The 23,211-nt window shown below is 33.1% G+C and overlaps 2 protein-coding genes across 2 annotated transcripts in view; one reads left to right on the top strand and one right to left on the bottom strand.

Moving 5' to 3' along the window:
* The window catches only part of LOC115445493, a 286,442-nt gene that overhangs the window by 200,452 nt on the left and 62,779 nt on the right, over nucleotides 1-23,211 (bottom strand). The gene's annotated exons all lie outside the window — the stretch shown is intronic.
* LOC115445483 lies at nucleotides 7,496-13,682 on the top strand. The gene is made up of 8 exons (XM_030171770.2): nucleotides 7,496-8,138; nucleotides 8,552-8,803; nucleotides 11,309-11,577; nucleotides 12,051-12,237; nucleotides 12,551-12,650; nucleotides 12,737-12,841; nucleotides 12,904-13,059; nucleotides 13,145-13,682. Exons 1-8 carry the CDS (start codon nucleotides 7,996-7,998, stop codon nucleotides 13,199-13,201), a joined length of 1,269 nt encoding a protein of 422 aa, XP_030027630.2. The 5' UTR covers nucleotides 7,496-7,995; the 3' UTR covers nucleotides 13,202-13,682.

Here is a 23,211-nt window from a genome sequence, read left to right as displayed (position 1 = left end):
ATTGTACTTTTTAAAGTATATTATTGTCAAAGTATCAAGAAATACGTAAACGTTAACTTACTCGATACGGTTACGCGAAAATTTCTGCTAGGGGTACTGAACACGAACTTATAGTTGAAGTATCGACGCACTATCGGTGAAAGCTAATTCCGTTAGACAATGTTAGGTGATAGAGATCGCGTCTTGGTAAACAGCAATCAACTTAATGTTTATTGCAATAAAGCCATTTCACTTTAATGTAAAAGCAATGTACCTATCACACTGTGTTTCGTGGTTACAGCATTGTAATACTAAAGAGCGTTCTAACTTTGAGATGTTTAAGGTTCAAAATGCATTTGTTATTTACTGTCACCTTCATAAAATTCACTTCAGAAGCAAACATGCTACAACAGCTAACGATTTAGGTTATTCCTCAAGTTAATGTAAATAAAAAATTACGAAATTAAACTAATAAATGCTTTATCTTGGCGCTCGAAGTGTTTGATACAAGACAGTATAAAATAAAAAAAATATCACAGAACTTACTTAAAACATTGGACAACATTTTTGTACATAGACTGACGTATATGAAGCAAAACTACCAATTGCCACGAGAAACAAGTTTGGTAGACTGATATAAGGGCAGATGACGAACAATTTCTATATTCCAACCTTACTCAATTTATGATTGCAAGACCGCATTAAACTCTATTACGGTACTAATTACGTTCGACATCTGATGTTATTAATATACGTGTCACCAATTTCTAAAGAGTTTTTTATCGTGATAGGCTAGTTGGGAACGGGTTTTCGAGACGTAGGTCATAGATTCAAATCCCAATGCATGACTTAATTTTTCGATGTTGTTTTTTCTCTGACAATCATTGCTCGCTTTGATAGTGAAGGAAGACGAGACGAAACAATACCTAAGAATTCAATAAAAAATCAGGGTGAACTAATTGCAGATCTATCTAACCCTTCGAGAAGAAACGCCTTCACATTGCGTTTAAGTGATAAAAGTGCACCTAATCTCCCGTACTTATGAATATAAATTAAAACAAAAACTCTGCATCTAATCCTCTAAAAGATAGGAGCCTAACAAGCCAAATATTTGCGAGGTCCACCTGTCAAAGAACCGTTAAGTAAAAATCAGCGCCAGAAACGACCGGTTCGTTCGGTACGGACTGCTTGTTATAAATATTGGCACGTTTTTGTCTATCCCATTTTAGATATGTGCTGATTTAGTAACAATCTCATTATAAAAACATCTAGCGCTTGTTTCACATCATATGATTTACATTATTTATTTATAAAATATGTGTAGGCTGAAGGTTTGAGTGAAATATTACATTTCACATTTTATTCAACGAAATAAATCTAGTTTTAGAATTGTATCGCTGTTTATTATTGTCATGTATAAGATGGGGTAGTTTAAAAAGTCAGTCAGAGTTTGGATGTGCTTAAGAAGGGAAGTGCGCTGCATCAGAATAATTACGAAACTTATGTGAGTTCATAACAATTATAATATTATAATTTTGTGCCTAGGTTTCGTAGACATAGCAGCCTTTATAGTCATGGGTAATTTTATTCATTTGCACTTCATAGGGTACCTGTGTAGGTGGACTTAATACCATACAATTCACTTGTTAATTACCTTCCCTTAGATTTCTGTAATGCATCTAATGTCTATGTCTCTTTTACAAAATCTTATAAATTCAAAAACCTCAGTGTCAATTAATTTTTATCGCACATGAACTTTGAACACCCACAATGCTACAAAATGAATTGGATAATGTATATTGGGTCTACAGCACTCTACCCACATTTACACAATTTAATATCATTTTGAGTCTAAATTAGGCCTTAAATGGCCCGAGGTTTTTATTTGGAATTAAAATGGAATCATATAAATCAAATGTCTTAAATATTTTATGCCGCAACGCTGTCAACTAGATTGGGTAACCGATTAATGTGGCAAGAGATATTTATCCACATAGCAATCTTTCTTGAACAGAGTTTTCTGTACTATAGTCAATTATATAAAACTAAAGATTCTTTCCTGGCACGGTGAAGTCACCCTTATGGTAAGTACCGTCCAGGCGGCTAGTCTCATTTAGCAAACATTTTCTAACATAGGACATAATATATCAGAAATTATAAAACATATAAATAGAATTATTTAGTAAGATTCACCACATGTTGAGCCTTGTATCGGCTACGCGCGGCAATTACGCCAAGTTCGTGCGCGACCAAAAACAAGCATTTACCACGCGAGTCATTTTAGATGTTCATTTTTATCTAGAGCTTTGCTGATGCGCGCGACAATCCATCCACCTCATCTTCGTTCTTAACTATCCTTGATTGGAATTCGGGATAAGTTACTCTAACTTGCGAGCGAAATTAAAACCTGAGATAATCGTCTCAAATGTACGCAAGTGTCTTCGCATTCCTTTTACCGTGCTCCTTAAAAACCAACAAAAGTGGTTACTCCGCGCCGTGTTCGCGCGGCAATGTTAGAATTGGCTCGCGAGGCAACCTAGCACCCATTAAGCGCGGCTGCCGCGCGAACCGATATTCGGGAATTATCCGCGCGTTATTGATACAAGATTTCATATGTCTTTCACTTTGAACAAACAAAATGTCTCATATGACATACAAACCGCAAGAAAAGCGGTTTTTACATGACCACCGTCATTTTATTTCGACATAAAATGTCATGATGGTCGACGCCTTATAATGTCTATAAGGAATGTCGACATAAAATGACGTCTACGTGAGAATTATCCCCCAGATATAATTAGCAACGAGAGATGTCTTTCGAAGTATTCAAGAATAACTCCAATCAGTCCTATTAACCTACTTGATATTAATACGGGACGCGTAAAAATAATTTAATTATATAAACAGATTGACGTCCATGTCAATAATTGTGGTCAAGGAGCAAGGCTAACTTAATCGCGATAAGTTTGAATTTTCTCAACGTGGACGAGCTGGTAAAATGGCATGCTCATTATTAGCATGCTCTTTACAATGTTAAAAATCAATTTTTCCATGAGCACTTTTCAAATCATGTTTCTGTGTTTTTAGTATCCTTTTAGATAAAAAAAACATATATATATATCGCAAAACATTTTGACTAGCCTCAATAAAAAGCAACATAAAAAAACATTTAAAGTTCGAGGAGAATAGTATAAGGAAACAAAGGACCTCAATGAGATCAAACGAAAATGGTATGGGGTAAGCTTCTAAGGAAATAAAGTTGTTATTATTATCCATCTCTATTATCGTACATGTAAATCGTATGAGGTAAGGTTCTAACGAAATATAATTGTTATTACTATACTCTGTAATCGTACATATCTGATGAGTTAAAATATTTGCCTCTGAAACATGCCCAGTATAGGTTCGAGAACCATTTTTCTCACTATTAAATATAATTAATAAAAACGAAAATCAAATCAAACTAAGAATAATGTAAAAAATAGAAATAAAAAAATTGTAATGAACAATAAAATCTTGCCCTATCTCTGGTATCAACCAAAATAAGTGCAATGAAATTCATGGTACGCAGTTTGTCTAATGCTGTTGTCATTTTATATTAATAGCTATAACCGCTGAAATATTTATTTATTTTGACACGTATCTATGCGCCCAACATTTTTATGTTCAAATTAAGCCCTAAGCGACATTTCCGTTCCGTCGACGTTTTATTTGGCCGACTACTCGCTTACCACGAAATGTGAAGTAGTAACTTAGGCATGAAATACAACAAAAACGCTTATGCAAAAATAAATCTAATGGAACACGTGTCAAGACACATTACCCGATAAACAAAACTTGAGGCGTCTTCGTGCACTTGACGTTCGCGTATTATAAAAATTCGCGGAACCACAGCAGTGAAAGTATGTCGTAAGCGACAAATGTCGTCATACTATGTCGCACATAGAAAGTACTCAGTTTACCTAGAATCTTAGAATTACAATGCTGATGAAACCTAACCATGACTTGACTGCAAATAGATTTTTAATGCAGTTGTTTTTAAAACCAGTTATATGAGGACAAAACACTTATATTTCGACTACACGGCCTTGGTACCATCTCTGTAATAAAACTGACAAGGGATAATTGTGGAATATTGTCTTACACAATATGAAAAATAAATGGAAATAACTACCAATAAATTTACTTAAACATGTTTTTTACAATTAATCTGTCGTATTATATTTTTGAGCGGCTTTTGTCGGAGGCTTGTCCCGCGTAAAATTACCTTTGCACAATGTGGCCTGTACACTAAAAGATACAGCTTCGTATTAAAGAAAGAATTTATAACATAAGAATAATAGTTTGAGATTAACCCCTGGAAAATGCTTCAATTAATAATCATAATCTCCAAATCTCATATTTAATATGTTTTAAGACTCTTTTTGCTACCTTTACATACTTGTGTAGTTCAAGAGCGTAACTTGCTTTAAAAGTTATAATGAATTACCATTAAAATATCAGATTACACTGTATTAAAATGTAAGAATATCAAGAAGACCTCTAATAACAGTAATTGACCTTTATTTTAATTTCGCTAATTATAATTAGGTCCCTCTTGACCACTAAATACAATTTTTAAGCAAGTTCCCAGTCATGCAAAATGTACTTATTATTTTTAAAATTTGTAAAGAATTGAATTACATTAATTTACGTTAGCGGATAATTTTGTTGTTTTTAAAATGTGGGTTAATGAAGTTTCTATTAGTTTTAAGAATAGTTTGGACTGGGGATTTTGTTTTTATTTTTTTACAATTGTATTATTGTTGACATACCTACACGAAATCACAGCATTCGGAAGAAATCACAGAAAAAAACACAATAAATTAATACATATAATACAATTTGGCTCAATCCAGTAATCATCCATAATGGTACTTCGGGTTAAAACTATACACGTTATCTTAAACAATTAAACAAGTAACCCAGTTTACGATAACATTCGGTACACGATCGTATCGCATCCTTAACCCCGTGTCCTAATTGATTTTTGCCTTAACGCTGTAGCTTCGCAAAATTAAACCTGTTCTTACTGTACCAGTACAAACGTATTTATTCAATTAAGAATCTGATCTGATCGCCGATAGTAAGAAAAATAAACAGAAACACCATCGGACACTTTAACAAAGTCTTGTTTAGTATTCCACTGCACTTGCACTGCACTATATACTAATATAATGGACATAATAATGTCCTATTTACACTGTCTACAATAATCTTCAAACCGGAACACAACAGTGACTATATATACCCTGTTGGTTGGCGGCAGAAATATACATTGCGGTTGTTCACCTACCTAGGCGGACTCTCACTTAAAACCACCAATAAATTTATGTTTGAAACATTTTAAAGAGCTTTACGTAATTCACTTATGTGTCAAAATAAAAGTTTTACGCTTTTAAAAATCACACAGCTGAAATAACACAAGAAATATTCTATTTTGAATTCCGTAATACGTTCGCGAATTTATAAAGTAACAAACTGCTTTTACTCAGCTCCCGTAGTTAATATACCAGATTAAATTGCTACAAATTCGTAGGTAACAGTAATAATTACGTCTAATAGAAGCGGCGGTAACATAAAGCCACGGTTTAAATGCAACCAGCTGTGTCTCGGGAGTTGTAAACGTTCGCTTTATCGTTCAAGTGTTACTCCAAAGACGATTTGTTTTAGCTCACACTGAAATTAATATTTAAATAGATTAAGAACAAGCAAATTTGACCACAAAACATTAGTTTGTAAGAGATTATGTAATCGATTAAAAAATAGTGTCATATGTCCCATCCCTACACAACTCTCTCTCTAGTTCCGGTGCTCAGCCATGTAACATTAATGTACAATAATATATAATTGTAATGTCCATTAATCACAATAAATAGATAATAATTAAGAAGCCTATCATTATTTTATAAGGTTTTTCTTGAGCTACATCTTCACCGTATAATATTGATTTTGTATCGTAAGTCACGTTTGTATTCGCAAAAGGTTTTGTCTACGTTCTTTGACATTATGTAATGAGTTGGTGATTTTATCATGTTTGAAAATCTCACAATCCTAAATTTTAATTGTCTGACCTGAGGAATTTTGTATTATACAGATCGCCTAACACCTCATAGTTGTCCCAGCCGTGATGTTCTCATGATACCGTAATAATATTTAATATAGATTAAATTGTCACAATTCAGATCATCATGCAGACCCTTATAGGATCCGCTCTGTGGATTTGGAGCGTTCGAAGTTCGTTTCGAAGAATTCCACCACGGTATCCCCTGTCTGTCGTAAAAGGCAATTAATAAGGGCCATCAGGGGGTCATTGGCGGGCGGCTGGGGGCCGTCCACCCTTAGTGTACGTTGTGCACATTCCGCACATTGTGGTGACTCCCCAGGACGGACGGCAACATGGAAGATAGGTCTCATGCTGCTGTTGACGCCGGGGGCGCCCTTCGGTGCGAAAAGGTTTCTCAGCCACCATAGGAGACAGGCTGCACTAGGCGGCACCGCGCAGGGGCGGCTGCGGGCGTAGGCTTAGACATTTCCGTCAGAGGAAGCCCGCAGTAGTCCTTAATGCGCCGAAGAGGGCCACCGTGGAGTTTTAGTTGGTATGCCGTGCGTTGTATATAGGTTAGGGACTCGGCCCGGCGGTCGCCCGAAGGTCAACATCAAATCTGGGCGGCGCAACGCCGGTTCCTAAGGCACGTGACCCCAACATAAACGCTCAGTCGACCCCACGAAGGCAGGAGCACTTTCTCCGCAAAAAAAAGACACTTATAGCATAGTGCGCACAGCTCTACTAGCGGGCAATGCACATTGCACATTGTCATCGTTGCCTCACGTATTACAGCTTTATTTAAATTGGACGAGATTTGAACAAGACCTTTTTTTACACTTTACCTTAAATATTGTCATAACACACCATATTGTAATACAGGACTGGGGACGTCTTAATACTTTGACGGTACGATTTTGATTTGTGATTAATGAATTATACAAGGTCTTATTTTAATACAAATCCTTTTTTTAAATTGATATTTTATCTACAAACATACCCATCTTTCCACAAATGGAATTACATGCTTTCGATAATATCGATATGGTGAAAAATTGTTTGAGGTTAGTCTGTCAAAACTAACATCAACGGGTATTAACGGGTGCACGCCAAGGCACACAACGCGGAACGCTTATGACGTTTGTTTATAAATTGCATGACGTCACATAAAGGCCCATAGCGTTTTCAGCAGCTCAATAAAAGAAAAAAGCGATTTTAAATTAAAATTATGCAGCCAACTTGCGCTTTTATTACGTGAAACTGTTATATTTTGGTTTCGTAAGTAAAATACAGCAAAAAAAATATTTTTTCACCAAATTTAACATGACTCAAATATCCTATTAGTATAGATAACCAACACGCCTAATATTAGCCATATAATTTAATTTAAGTCACTCAACATAATTTGATAGAAAACCGCGCCGGAGTTAATAAGCAATTATGATGTTTGAACAAAACTTTGAGGTACTGAGGTTTGCCACACTACGTTCCGCTTCAAGAAAAAGAATTCAGAAATATTGTGCAATATTTTTTATAATGAAAAGAATAAAATCTTCTTCGAGGAAGTAGAAATTTACTTTATTTATATAATTAATATTATAAGCGGTAGGTACTAAAAATCTTATACGCTTGTGTGCTTACAACTAGGCACATCTTCAGTAAAAACACATAATAAATTTGACCTTGTCAGAACATTATCTACAATTTTCAAACGATTAGCATTAATATAATATCGGCTAAATGACATTGCCTGAGGCAGAGAATGAACGGCCGATACCACCTTGTTATTTCCGCATAAATTACTAACCAGCGAAAAAGAATATCTAAGTGAAGCCCTATTACTCAGAAATGAGTGGTGAAGTTTGATTATTAAGTAATTATGTAAACCTCAAAAGACCTCTCGGTACGATGTGAGTTAGTCGGGTTTCAAAATGTTAAAGAAATTGAAAGATATTTATAATAAATCTACGTACGATTATTCTGAGGGATATGTCGACCCATTTGAATATCATAAAACTTTCTACTTTTGGCTTAAAATTTTCGGAGTTGTGGAAGGAAATAATATTAAACATGGGTGAGTGTATGAAAAACAACAATTGTATATAATTGTCGTGTGATGCTCCACAATCGGAAAATAAATAAGTTAGTGTGACCGAAACGAACTTGGTTCCTAATAAAGCCCACCATCCACGATTTTCGATTGTAGTGTAAAAACATATGTTTTTTGTTAGTTCCTCTATTATTATAATTCATCATAATATGTAGTGACATATTGTAATTTAACCAAAGGTTTTTCTTTATATTTTTTCATGAAACGATTTTAATTGAAATTAGGTAGGTAGGTTTTCAAGAGTTCCGTTACCTTATACAGTCAGATTAAATTGATAGAATTAATGATAAAAAATATTATTAAGTAACTATAAATTCAAAAATTTAATAAGTAATTATAATACTTTCGAATACATTGATATGTACTTTATATTGCAGTTATTTAAAACATAATGCGTTAGTATTTACGACTGGCTTTGCGTGTGTGATATTTGCGATCATATCGTTTTGCCGGGGACTTTACTTTTTTGAAATACCGATGATAACTGAAGGAGGAACCTACGTCATAGTCTTGATGTATCAATTACTTATATTGTCATGCACTGAGACGAATTTGCCGCAATTTAAAAGCCTTCTTACATCGATGCAAGAAGATTTTCAGTATATTTGTACCGCTGGACAGAAATACAGGTATGGATTTTTTAAAATTACGATTACGATTTTAAATTATTTTGTTGTTTATTGTTGGGTAAATTTCAATAGTTTATATTTCATATTGGATTAAAAGTAGGGGAGACCAGGTATGAAAGTAACGCGGGATGAACGTAACAAATGAATTTTTAAACGAATTATGTCTTCTGCATTGATGGTTAATGCGCCGATATGTGCCATTTTGAATCCCAATCAGTGTTGCCAGAAGGTTACATTTCTTACATTTTCGTTACTTTTGACCCTCGCGTAACATGTAAGTAATTTTTATATTTAAGACAATTTTCGTAACTTTTGAGAACAACGAGATTTGTAATACAACATTTTTATTGTAAACAGTTTACAAATTCATTTCTATTCAACGCATCCAAATTGAACACACCTAAAACTGGCGGGTCTAAAAAGTATTTCACTCCATATCACACTCAGAGATGGCTCGCCATGACAAAATGAAACGTATCTTGCATATATTAAAATTTGATTTTGCTTGTGTGTGCTCGCGCACATTTCCTGCTTCGCGAGTCCCCGCGGTTTCGCAGCTACAAAAATGCTTGCCCAAAATCGCGTAAATTAAAAAAAAAACAATAATGTAACTTTTGCAGCAAAAATGTAACATTTCAGGAAACGAAACGTAACTTACGACTCAAGGGCCCTGGCAACACTGATCCCAATTCACCTCAGTTGCACTCAGGGCGCTGTGCCGTCACGTTATGGACGTAGCGAGACAGTACGTCAAAAGTACCTCCAAAGTAACTTTTAATCCTTTTTTTCAACTGCGTTTGTTTTTATAATGTTAGGTTCAATCTTGCATGTCAAGTATCAGTGAAGTAGCGTAACTATTCAACTCTCTATTTTAATATTTGAAATGGTATTATACTAAAGTAGTCTTTGAGTTACAAGCGTATGTTTGTCGTATTCGGGAAATTTTGAATGTAGGGATGAAAGTAACAATCTGTTACTTTCATCCCGTTTATGGTGTGATATCTCGAAGCACAATTTGTTGCGTTGTTTTGTATTTCAAATTAATACAAATCCATTTTCTTATTTCTGAATACCTGATATACACAAAAGAACAACCATAAGAGCTTTAGCTATTGCAGAAATAATGGATTTGGCTGCAGAAGAAGTACTTCTCATAAAAATACCATTTAGAGACGCTGCGAATTTATATCAATTGTGCAATGTAACTTTATATAGATGCGTGCAATCGAAGAAAAATATGCTTGAAGAAGGTTTAACGGATCTTCCAAATGTAGGCTACATATTTAAAAGAATAGTTTTTATCGACGAAGTATAAAAAATTCTGACCGAGTATTTACTCCTTCTTCTTAAATGAATATCATTAGTAAAGAATGGGGTATATCTCAATATGAAATTAAGCCCCTACCAAAAATAGGACGCAGAAAGAATAATGGAGAGGAACCGAAATGCAAATAATGGGCAATACATGACAGCAAACAAAGAAGCTTTAAATTCAAGAACAAGACGAAAGAAAACTAAGAGCCAAAGAAATTAACAAATCCATTTTGTAGACTTCTAAAGGGACAAAGGGCTAAAGACTTCTTTTGTTAAGAAAACTGTTAAAAAAAAGGAAATAAGACATAAAAGAAGAAAAAGGATCCTAAAATAATAAAAGATTCTGTTGATTCAGATAGCAAAGATGGCTTTTGTATAGATAGCATGGAATTCTGTTCAAACAGCAGATCAAATGAAAAATGGGTGCAATGCCTTGACTGTTGTGGGCTCATGTAGACTGCACTAATAACGAAATAAACTATGTGTGCCATAGTTGTTTGTGTGATTGAAATCTGATTTTTCAATAGTGTTCATAATTATTATTGTATGCTAGCAATGTTTCTATGTTTTTATAAGAATTTTGATCCGAAAATTATACCCATAAAGCTGATTATAAATTAATATATCGATTATGAAAGTAATTTTATGTTTCAAACATCCCCTTACACTGTTACAACCAACCCTAGGGGTAGGGATGGTTGTAACAAATCCCACTTCAAATATTTAGTCGCTTTTCTCAAAATCTATAATATAAATTATATTTAAGGTGGTCTTAAAAGATAGCCGAAAGACCAATCTATCATGTCTATTAATTAAAACTATAGAATTCAGCAAGCTCTGTGAGATATTACGAAAAGTAAAAAATTGTTACGTTCATCCCTGGTCTCCCCAAAGGTGTCATAATTGTTAAGCTTAACACAAATTATAACTTTACCGTAAATATTACACAAACCACCAATGAGTCAAAACTGGATACTTTTTTATTGGATAGACTATTTGTATTTGTTTTCTTTTTGGTGATGTAAATATTTGTTATAAAATTTGTATAGAATTGTCAATAAAATTACATGATTATTGGCTAAAAGCATTTACAGCTTGAGAACCATAATTAACATAATAGATATATATAACATAATGTATCACGTTATACATAACTATTTAGCACAATAATCTCTACATTTATATTTACAGAAAAAGATATTTTGACATCCAATTACAGACATGGAAAGCCAGCTTATTTTCCATCGTTTTTACATATGCTTTGGCTTTTGGAATGGTGTCATTTGCGTCAGTAGCGCTCGTTTATTATCTCATAACCCATGGACCTGAAGACAAGGGTAGCAGACCATTGCTATTCCCGTTCTGGCTTCCCCATGTCGATTTTGGGAAAACACCTATTTATGAAATAACTTTCATGTTTTCAAACATCAGTGCCGTTGTCTACGCTCATAATTATATATGTAAGTTTAATATAAACAGTTATTCTTCTTTGGTTAATTTTAAAATATGCGAAATCATATAATTACTAAAGTTCGTTAATAAATACATACCAAAAATTACGACAGTAATTATTTAGTACTAGCTTAAGTGCTTTCTTTTCCCCCGCTTTAGTCTGGTTCCCGTATGAAAAACATATTAAGGGAAAATCCAAAAAAATGATTTATTTTAGATGTCCGACATTGTTGTGTAATCATAAGAAATCATTAAATAAATGTAGCTTCTTATATTGATACAATATTTAGAGTTGGGCTACTTATATAGAAAAAAAAATATCCAAATTCTATCTCTATAACTTTAGTAGAAAATAGCAAATTGTAAATACTTAAAAGATAACGTTAAAAATAACAAATTATAAGAGAGGACGTACAATGTACAGCCCCATATTATTATATTTAGTAAAACACTAGACATTACAAATCATATATTTTTTAAGTTATGATTCAAACACAAATAGTCTGGATACGACACATCGCAAGTAAAGTTGACATCGTGATATGGAGCATCCAAGATGTTTTGGAAGGAATCCGCCCAGCCAAAAACCAAGAAGAAAAAATGTATTACGCAATGATAATTAAGGGTCGCATGAGGGAGATCATCAAACATCATCAATCAATGTATAGGTACGAAACCCTGGTCTGTTTCTTATCCAGTCTTATTTAGAAGTTAAATAACTCCACAGATCTACAGCAACTATACACCCCGTTTCAGTCGATAAAATTTCTGTAGTTATGTATACCAGCGAATTTATCACATAATTTCGAAGGTCTGTGAAGTCTAGCTACGCGCATTAAGTCAGCGTGGTATCCTTACCCTAGGCCTCTTAGAAACGGAGAGCGATTCTAACAGTGGAATGATTTAAATTGTATTATAAACAAATTGTATTTGGCCCAGTTACAGCAATTTGATACTTATAGATACTCTTTCTTGTAACAGTCTTATGGAGAATTATTCAGAAGTTTATAAAAAAATGTTAATATTTGAACAAACATTTTGCGGACCCGTCGTGTGTCTTACTGCGTATTGCACGGCCGAGGTAAAGTAATAAAAAATATCATATAACTATTGACATTTAACAACATACACCTAAGTAATATATACAACATATGTGTATTTTTATAGAAATTAGACGAAGGTGAAGTCAATATGATTCTGATTTTGCTAAGCATTGGGACGGTGGTGTTGTATTTCATACCAAGTCAGTTATGTACTTTTCTAAGAATAAAGGTGAGTCTTATACTTATAGCTAAATAATACTTGTTGATCGTATTAATATTAATTGTTTTTAGGTCTCGTCAGTGTGTAATGCTTGCTGGGGCATTGACTTTTGGAACGGTGGGGTTGTCTTAAAATCTTACTTAGTTTTGATAATGCAAAGATCACTTCGACCGCTTCCTCTCCAAGTGCCTGGCTTTCAAGAAATGTCTATTCAAACATTTTCTAGCGTAAGAAATTTCTATCTAAATTTACTGCAGTAGTTTTTGGAAAAAATGTTTTCTCATTACCCACTTCTTTATATTTCTTTTTCAGAAAATGACTTCAGCCTATTCCTGTTTTAATATGCTTCGACAGGCCAATCGTAAATAAAACGAAAATTGTAGTGATGAAAATGAATATACATGCTTTTTAAATCAACTAATATCTAATATTATAATAGTAGACACAACTATATTATAATAATGAAATGATTACGTCAATATACATATTTAATCACACGTTAATAATTATCATAACATGACGAACGTCACAATCAAATAGTACTTGAATAATGTGTCTTGTTAAAAGTTTGGGAAATGTAATTATTGGTACAGATTCGTTCTATCGTCATAAGGTAAATTTTACTTTAGCAAATTATAAATACTTTATCATCGAAAAATTTATATAAAAACCTATAGTTAAAAAGGACAAAGCAAATCTAATTAATGCTACTTAAAATAAAATATTCCTGCTTACTCTTCATTAAAGTTGTTTCATTTATCTGTCTGCTTATCCTAACACCAAAGAGATCTAGGGATTGAACCGATTTTGTATAGGCAATTTTGTTTTTTGCAGAACTAGCTTATAAGACTGAATGTCAGGCTAAAATTCTTACAAATCAAATTAAAAATATTTAGGGAAGATTGTTTAGTCTAAGTGCCATATCACCAAAACCATCGAATCCTAAGTAAGAATTAGTATAAAAACAAAAATTATTATATGCTAGTCAAAAAATCAAACCAACAGAATATAATAAACAAGGAATCTCTCCCGCTCAAAATCGAATACCACACGTAAATTATCACACTCCACTGGACACTGAAAATAGACAAGGAGGAAAGAGGCGAGCTTTATCCAATAATAATTGTCACTTGAATTGGTCTATTTGCTCGCCGTCGCGCGATCTGATATTGAATATGGATAAAGTGAATCATATTCAGAGTGGTGGGTACCGTCAACTCGCAGAGTTTCAGATAAGAGGATTACTTACAAGTTATAATTGGTTCTCGCCATTCGAGTGAATAAAGAGAAAAACTCTGAGTCCTTTACGCGGCCCTCTCGAGTACTTAGATAACGCCGACGATTTCTTTTCGTTATCAAATATACTTTTATCAACTTAAATGATCTGAACTGATCGCCTACACTCGGTACGTAGTTGTGTGGAATTAATTAAACATATACTTTGCCTAAACATTATTTATGTGTATTTTAATATATTGCTTTGTCTTTTTTGATAAATGATCATAATTCAAAAAGTCTCCTTGGGAATGTTAAAATAATGTACGTAGACTTAATATAGATATAATAATTAATATACAAGTTATTCCTAAATAACAAACATATTATGTAGTGTAAAATTAAACCTAATTTCTGTAACGAAAAGTCACAATATACCCATATTGTTTGGATACATTTTATTTCATTCAGTTTTATATTCCTCAATAAAGAAAATTTTATATAGTGTAAAATTAAACTTAATTTAAATAATAAGTCACAAAATATTATCGTTTGGATACACTTCATTTTATTTTCAACATAACTATAAATTAGGTAACATGAAAAATTTTATAGTCCTACAAAGTTGTAATTATTAAGTAACACACAGACACACCGCCGCGCCGACGAGATCTGCTATTTAAGTCCGCCAAGAATTGACCCCCTAACCTTAGACTTATGTCACAGCAGTTTCGCAAATCGTCGCTTTCTTAATAACTGAGGCTCTACATGCATATAAGAATGAGGTTTACTACACACTTGTTTTTGAGTTACCTGGTCATCTATTACATAAAACTAATAAATAACCAGACCGAATTGTCTTCTTTATTCTTGAAAATAAAAGAAATAAATATTATCTATAATTTTCTCATGATTCAAGGACAATGTAGCTTTCCAGTAAAATCATTTTCAAAATCGCTTTAGAAATTTGAAGAGAATCCCATTACAAACTATAATTACCTCTTCATAACATCCATCTATTTATACATATTATAAAACAAAGTCCCCAAAAGCTGTTTGTTTGTATGTGATCGAGTTTCTCAAATTCTATTGAACGGTCTATAAAAAAATACGGTTTTTACTAAAATATAGTGGTATTTTTGAGGATATTTTAGGTTATTTTATGTAAATTGACTGAAATATAATGATCACTGTTGAAGAGGTCACGTCGTTGTATTGTGTTTGAAAAACTTTGTTATAGACTGATTTCCACGCGGACGAAGCTGCGAGCACAGCTAGTTAGTGTATACAATAATGTCACTAAACGTCGTAACAACGCACAAGATCGTCTCTAACCTCAGTAAGGTCTGCTAATGTTAATACAAAGACCATTCTACACTTAACAATAGATTCGCAAACGCTCAAGTGGCAATGACTGACCATTGGTGAACATAATACATACATACGTATATGTAGAGATGTCATAATTTTAGATTTAAATCTTGATGTTCCTCGTCGCAAGTTATCTAAATTGAGAAAGAGAATTTGGGTAATTGATTCTAGTGTGGGAAATCGTATATAATATATCAGTGGGTAAGAGTCCATATAACCCAATTCCTGTCGGCTTTCCTTTATGTAAAGTTTATGTAGAATCTAACTATCATTAGAACATAATGATTTCTTATGTTTACGCGAATGTTACACATTGAAATGAAACTATTAAATCGGAACCCAAAAGACCACCTGCCAGACTTCAAGACACTGTGAGCTTATTCTGCGTAGATCAAACCACAAACAGCTAAAATTAAAAAATATATATAATTGTAAAATGTAGGTAGATATTGTAACTTTGACATTGCAGATGAACAACACTTTTCATGCAAGCTAATAAATCATAATTTAGACAATAATGTTTATCTATAAGTGACCATATTGGCATATACCGTAAGAATGGTATGCCAAATTTTTCTTAAAAATCAAAATTATACTTTAATACATTAATTGATACCTATCTAATAATTACCGATATTTTGTCGCTGTCGGAAAAGTTCTTAAACCTATTTTACCCGCATTTAATGTGAAATCACATATTGCTAAGCATATTAAACCAAATTATATGTGTACAAATAACCTGTTACATTATAAATTAACCAACCATTACCCAAGACGAACTCAGTAATTTATATTTCATCATACAGTTTTCCTTAGGCAATATTTATTATATCATCAAAAATATTTCCCGTATGAGTGACCTGCATAATTATATATTGCAGTTGATTTACGGATATAAATGGTCCTCGGGGGTCGAATGATGTCGTAAATAGTTTTAACGATCGTTACAAGGATAGCTGAGATGAGTATATATTTTTTTTTCTAATTAATAATCTGTGAAAATTTGATGAGTATAATTTTACGGTGTTTAAAATTACGAATATTATATGACTAGCTTCCGCTCGCAGCTTCGCCCGCGTGGATTTCGGACTTCAAAAATGGAGCCGGTCACGAACGTTCGAGAATGTTCGTTTCACGAAGCTACTCGCTAGGTGATTCGCTAGCCTCTAGGTGCCAAGCAAGCCGCCTGCCTGTGCGTTCGCGACCTTATATATATACAAAAATAATCCTTATAGGATGATTCAGTATTCACGCATGATGGCTTATTATTAGCGTATTTCATGTATAACTTTGGTGTTTCTATACCGATTTCTATGATTCTTTTTATGGAATATTTAATAATGTTAACTTTTTAATTAGGGATGACTGACAGTGTTATAAACGTAAGAGTAGACAAATATAATGAGAAAGCTTCGAACTGGTAAGCTATCGGGAGTTACACGTGTTATTGTGAGTCAACCATAAAAGATAGACATATGCTGTCGTGGGATATTTTTACATAATTTTAAGGAGAACATTTCCGTCATACATGATTTCTGTGTAGCTTTAACCATTAAGGTTGCACACGCGACGGAAGCTTAAAAATGGAGTAACTTCTCCCGTTTTCCCAACATTTCCCTTCACTGCTCTGCTCCTATTAATTATAGCGTGATGAAAAGTATACTATAACCACCACAGGAGTATGACAAATAATTGTACCAAGTTTCGTCAAAATCCGTCGAGTAGTTCTTGTTTCTATAACGGTTATACAGACAGACAGACAGACAGACAGACAAAAATTTACTAATTGCATTTTGGCATCAGTATCGATCCCTAATCACCCCCTGATAGTTATTTTGGAAATATATTTCATGTACAGAATTGACCTCTCTACAGATTTATTATAAGTATATAGAAGATAGAAGAAGATTATGGAATACAACTTCCAAGTTCTCGCCAAAATTCCTTTCATGTTACTATTTAACAAAGTTAAATTAGGGATGAACGCTGCTAATCAATATAAACGTGGTGTAATGTCGAAATATATATTGATAGCTTTTGCCCGCGGCTCCGCCCGCGTTATAAAGTTTTCGGGCTAAAGTTTTCCGTTATAAAAGTCACGCTATATATTTTCCCGGGAGCCTATGTTCTTCCCAGGGTCTCAAACTGTCTCCATACCAAATTTTATCCTAATACGTTGGGTAGTTTTTGAGTTTAACACGTTCGGGAAGACCGATGCAGTGGGGACTTTGTTTTATGATATATTTTTGTAGAACTTTTTAAGAGGAACAATCCCGTCATACATTATTGTTGCATAACTTTAACCGTTTACGCAGCGCAAGCAACAGAAGCTCTCAAAACTAATAAATTGTCCCCGTTTTTGCATCATGTTTCATTACTGCTCCGCTCCTATGGGTCATAGCGTGACGATATATATAGCCTATAGCATTCCAGGAACAAAGGGCTGTCCAACACAAAAAGAATTATTCAGTTCAAACTCCTAGTTTCTGAGATTAGCCATTACTGTTCTGCTCCTATTAGTCATAGCGTGATGATATATAGCCTATAGCACTTCACGAACAAAGGGCTATCCAATACAAAAAAGAAATTTTAGTTCGAACCGGTAGTTCCTGAGATTAGCCATTACTGCTCTGCTCCTATTAGGTATAGCGTGATGATATATAGCCTATACCACTCCACGAACAAAGGGCTATCCAACGCAAAAAGAATTTTTCAGTTTGGACCGGTAGTTCTGAGATTAGCCATTACTGCTCCGCTCCTATTGGGTATAGCGTGATGATATATAGCCTATAGCACTCCACGAACAAAGGGCTATCCAACGCAAAAAGAATTTTTCAGTTCGGACCCGTAGTTCCTGAGATTAGGCATTACTGCTCCGCTCCTATTGGGTATAGCGTGATGATATATAGCCTATAGCACTCCACGAACATAGGGCTATCTAACGCAAAAAGAATTTTTCAGTTTGGTCCGGTAGTTCCTGAGATTAGCGCGTTCAAACAAACAAACAAACAAACAAACAAACAAACAAACAAACAAACAAACAAACAAACAAACAAACAAACAAACTCTTCAGCTTTATATAATAGTATAGATTAATGCGAATTAATGTTGTTTTGAAATTCTAGTCTAGAGACAGCTATCTCTGAATTTGAAGCCAATTAACATATCTATCGCATTATGATTGAATTGGGTAATATTTTAAAATATTGCCTGTAAGATCCTTAATGTCTTTGTCAAATTATTTGTCATACCAGCGGCTCTACGCCGTATTTCTAGAAACTAACTACTCGAAATTTATAATACATACATAAATAATTAAACATCATATTTCAACAAAATGTTGTCTTTACTTTAGTAGTTTAAAAGAAAATATATAATGTAGATATTGTGTCATTCATTAATATTAAAATTTTCTATAAAATCATTAATTTCGCACATCTACTACAATATACATCATTTGAATTTGCAACCAATACTATTAAATTAACAATTGAATAAGGAATATTTTTAGTAATTTATAATTTTCAATAAGCCCTTAAATTGATTTTTAGAGTAATTTTGTACATCTTTGCATATTCCCGCCATAACTGAAGCGCCGAAAATCTACGGAACGTATACTCAAGGCCGTTTGCTCGGGGCGGGTCTTAAGCGTAAATTACTAAACGGTAAATTACTGTCTTGTTCGCGTAGTTGTATTACTGTATGCTGTGTTGAGGTTTCGGGTTCAATTCCCAATTTGGTTATAATTTTTCCTGGATAATATCAGCCCGGATCTGAAATTTGCGCCTGCCATCCCTCTATCACATTATGTCATAACTATAAGTGCATTAAATGACTGCCCACGGAACTTATCCCTCTGTTGCTAAAAGGTGTGAGTGTGCGTCTGTGTGTTCTGCAGCGTAAAGTCAAATTCAACCTACATTTTGTTGAATGAAAACTTCCTTTGGCAGGATGATATCACAGGTCCTTTATAGTATTCTCGTAAATGACCTCACTTTGTTTTCATTCTCGGGTTGTAAAAAAATCTAAATGTGCGTTTTATTTCCATTTATTTATAACTTAATACGACCATAAATTAAGTGTTGTTACAATTATAAATGTTAAGAAAACATATTGATTATCGAAAACATACAATATGTGATTTATGCGATGATAATGTTTTTATTTGAGCCATAAATTTGGAAAAGCGAATACATTGGCTAAAATAGATTAAAATATGTATCCCGCTTCGTTTACAATGTTGAAGTGAACAATTTTTATTATTGCTGATGTCATTAAAGGAAAATATATAACCTAATGCAGTTTAACCTACATAAAAACCTAGTAAATCCGATCCGATCCATTGACAAATTAAGTCTGAAATGTAATGTAAATGAATTTAAAACAAATTTATTTCGTGCAAGATATTTTATCACAAGACAAACGCAGTTTAGTGCCATGAAAAAGATTATTCAAAGTTCTGGAAGGTAGACACCTTGTCTAAGGAGTAGACACTCCTATAAAATAGATATATATAAAATGTAGGTATATATCTTTTTATAAATGTTTATACAAAGTTGTGACACTCACCACCAGCCGAATGACGTACTTGCCTGGCCTTTCAATTATAAAAAATAATACAATATCTTTAATTATATCACCTATTACTGGCAAGTCGTAGTTGCTGATTCCGCCTGGGGCTTCCCAGACTGCATTCGCCATTTCGTTATGCGAAAGTAAATGTAAATATACAATCATTAAGAAATCAAAGCTTTCGGTCTTTAGTTCGTTGACGTCACATGTGTAAATATTGTCGTAACATGGATCGGATCATGGAAGTCTGTTATAGTCTATTACTTTAAAATATAGAATACGTATCTACTTTAATATTTATAGAAGTCCGAGTGAACAGTGTGCTCAATTGAATGACTTAGTTTTTAATTATAATTATTTAATTATCAAAAATCATCATAGACTTTCTTAAGCCACTTATTAGATGACGTATTTCCATTATAAACTATACACTCTATAGTGTAAAAAAAAAACTGCAGCCAATATTCCACACAAATACACAACACAATTTTGAATACGTAATATACTCTTAATGATATTGTAATAAAAAAATAATAAATAAATCATATCCAATAAAATTTTAAAATTTATAAAACGCATAATAAAACGCACGCAACGAACCGTTGCAGTTAATTACAAAACGGTAATTTCAATGTAAAGTCCGCCCGGAGACGTCCGGAAACCTGTTTAATTTTACTCTGGAATATTGAGTTTTTGCAATATGGAACGAAAAGTTTTATCAACAATCTTTTTTAAAAATATTATTATTTATTGATATTTCCGACTAATCCTTATCGTGTATGTTTTTGGAGAATATACCTAATATATGCAATATTTAATTGGCATATTTAGATTTTACTTCTTTTAAGTTTTACGCTGGTTATTGGCGCGTATTCTTATTTATTTACATATTGAAAGTAGTTTAATAAACCCATAAATCAGACTTAGTCACAGACGGATGAGAAACCTTCAAACAAAATTATGTTATCACCTACTTCTACAAAAAGCACAAAAAAATGAGTATAATTTAATTAAAAGAAGGAAGCTTGTCATCATTTCTTGTGGACAATAAAAATATAAGGATATTTTTGCTATCACAAGAAATACCTTCATTACTCAACTGTCAATCAGGTGTTGTGAATAAGAGCCGATAAAATTGACTTAAAATGTAGTCATACATTATGTTCAGTGACTCAATGAATATTTTGAAATGGAAGAGTGATCGTTTCGATCCATGTGCGTTATCAATACTAATTCTTTGAATAGTGTTAAGAAAAATAATATTTATACATCGAATTGTAAGGAGTATTTCATAGTAATTGGGTTTATTGTATCCATTATAATAATTTACACTATATTGTAGGCTTGTAGGAAATAACAAGTTGGGTCTTAATGAAATTTGAGTTAAATTTAAATAATGTTAAAATGACAACCACACGTATCAGTTTCGTTCAAGAATCAAGAAAAAATGGTTTTTATAAATACATATCTTTATTGGACATTTAAAAAACATAAAAATTGTTTTAATACTGCCCCTTGGGCCTTTGTTTTGATAATATAATTATAGAAAACCGTGCGGAATGATTTTAAACCTTAACAATTTAACATACGAGCATAAATGAAATGCGTATTTGTCTTGTTTTACATATCATACGATATCATCATCTGGCTTATGCCAATATTTCATATTGTAATAAAGTTTAAGCTTTGATTACTCGTAGCCGGCTTGACGTCAACCTTCCTTTGTCTCGTTTTATTTTTATTGATATCGTTTCAACGAAATTAATTTGCTATTGTACCTTTGAATCGTGTTTACGACGCGTTGATATTTATTTTTACAAGGAAAAATGGATGCATGAGAATTAATTTCGTAGTAGATAGGTTTGTTTAGTTAGGTGGTGGTGGCTTTGTCTATTTCTATCGCCAATTAGTATGGAAACAAAAGGGGGTGTATTCCGTTTTATTTTAAAGACATTGCACTCAACGGATTCAGCATTCATATACCATCGAGTGACGAGTACAGGTGAATGATAATAATGCAAAGTTATGGGTGATTTTTTCAGTTTGTATGCAGGCTAGAAATGGTCTCTCCATAGGATATATGGACTATATTCTTGTGTTTTGTGGTGCTTAGCATCATGTACGGACAAACTCGTCTCGTCAATATTACATCGTAAATACCTATATCTTTAACGAACCTATTAATAAATCATAGTTTTTTGTATTGCCTTGTCCTAATTAATTTAAAGGTTGAATTCACATTATAAAACGTAAAATCGATTTATAAATCAAGAGACAATTTATAAATAGCCAGCGTACGAGTTTAGATCAATTAAGATAATATCTTATATTAAATTCAATCCATCAAAATTCTTTTTTTATCGATGTTATCTTAATTTTAATGCGACATAATATTTTATACCATGATACCATATACAAAGAATTCTGACTAGAAACTTCTCGATGTTTCAGATTAAACTATTGAAAAGTATTCCTCACGATGTATTAGGCTTCGATCTGACTGCACCAATTTATCGATCCAAACCAGATTAATTAATTAATTTAGTAAGTAAGCTGGATTCATTTCATAGTAATTGTATACAAAATGATAGCTTGTTGCGATCACTTTGTGTTGCATATTGGTGTATCGCATTAAAATTTCGATCATTATTTTTCCTAATACGATCTACTCGGTCCCGGATTACAAACGTAAACTAAATACATAGTAGATGTCATAACAGTATTTCATCAACTTTATAAATTCGTAATCAAGCGAATTTAACACGACCACGCCGTGGACGCATACATCAACATACCAAAAGGTCATTTAGAAAACTATCGTGTAAATTAGAATACGCAACCTCATAGTGCCATAAATATCAAACGCTAAGACAAGACATTATATCATCGCATAGTCAATATACAAATAACAAAGCCAGTGACGCAACTAACTGCAATTGTTTATGCATTCTAAACAAATTTAAATATAATTCAGACGGCGTACAGCAAATAAAATTCCAAGATCGAAATCTTGAGACGTTAAACAGTGAGCTTCTTTTGAAGTTGGGCTAGGTGGCATAGATTATGAAAGTATTAAGACGTTCCAATTCTTTGTTGGATTTAAATTTCTGGCAATTGATACCTAAATTGAGGAAGAGTTTGTTTGTTTGGACGCTTCAATCTATATAATTACCTACGGTTCAAATGCTGTTTTTTCTCAGTCTTTCCAAGCTTCATACACG

The sequence above is a fragment of the Manduca sexta genome, chromosome 20 (assembly GCF_014839805.1).
Source record: "Manduca sexta isolate Smith_Timp_Sample1 chromosome 20, JHU_Msex_v1.0, whole genome shotgun sequence".
Classification (NCBI taxonomy): Eukaryota; Metazoa; Arthropoda; class Insecta; order Lepidoptera; family Sphingidae; genus Manduca; species Manduca sexta.
This window is presented reverse-complemented; position numbering and strand designations above follow the sequence as displayed.

Bases quoted from the DNA above. Each gene is read 5' to 3' on its own strand.
- LOC115445483 (XM_030171770.2), top strand. From the start codon at position 7,996: ATGTTAAAGAAATTGAAAGATATTTATAATAAATCTACGTACGATTAT. The intron at 11,578-12,050 runs GTAAGTTTAATA...ATATTTTTTAAG, and splicing joins CTACGCTCATAATTATATAT to TTATGATTCAAACACAAATA. The intron at 13,060-13,144 runs GTAAGAAATTTC...TTTCTTTTTCAG, and splicing joins CTATTCAAACATTTTCTAGC to AAAATGACTTCAGCCTATTC.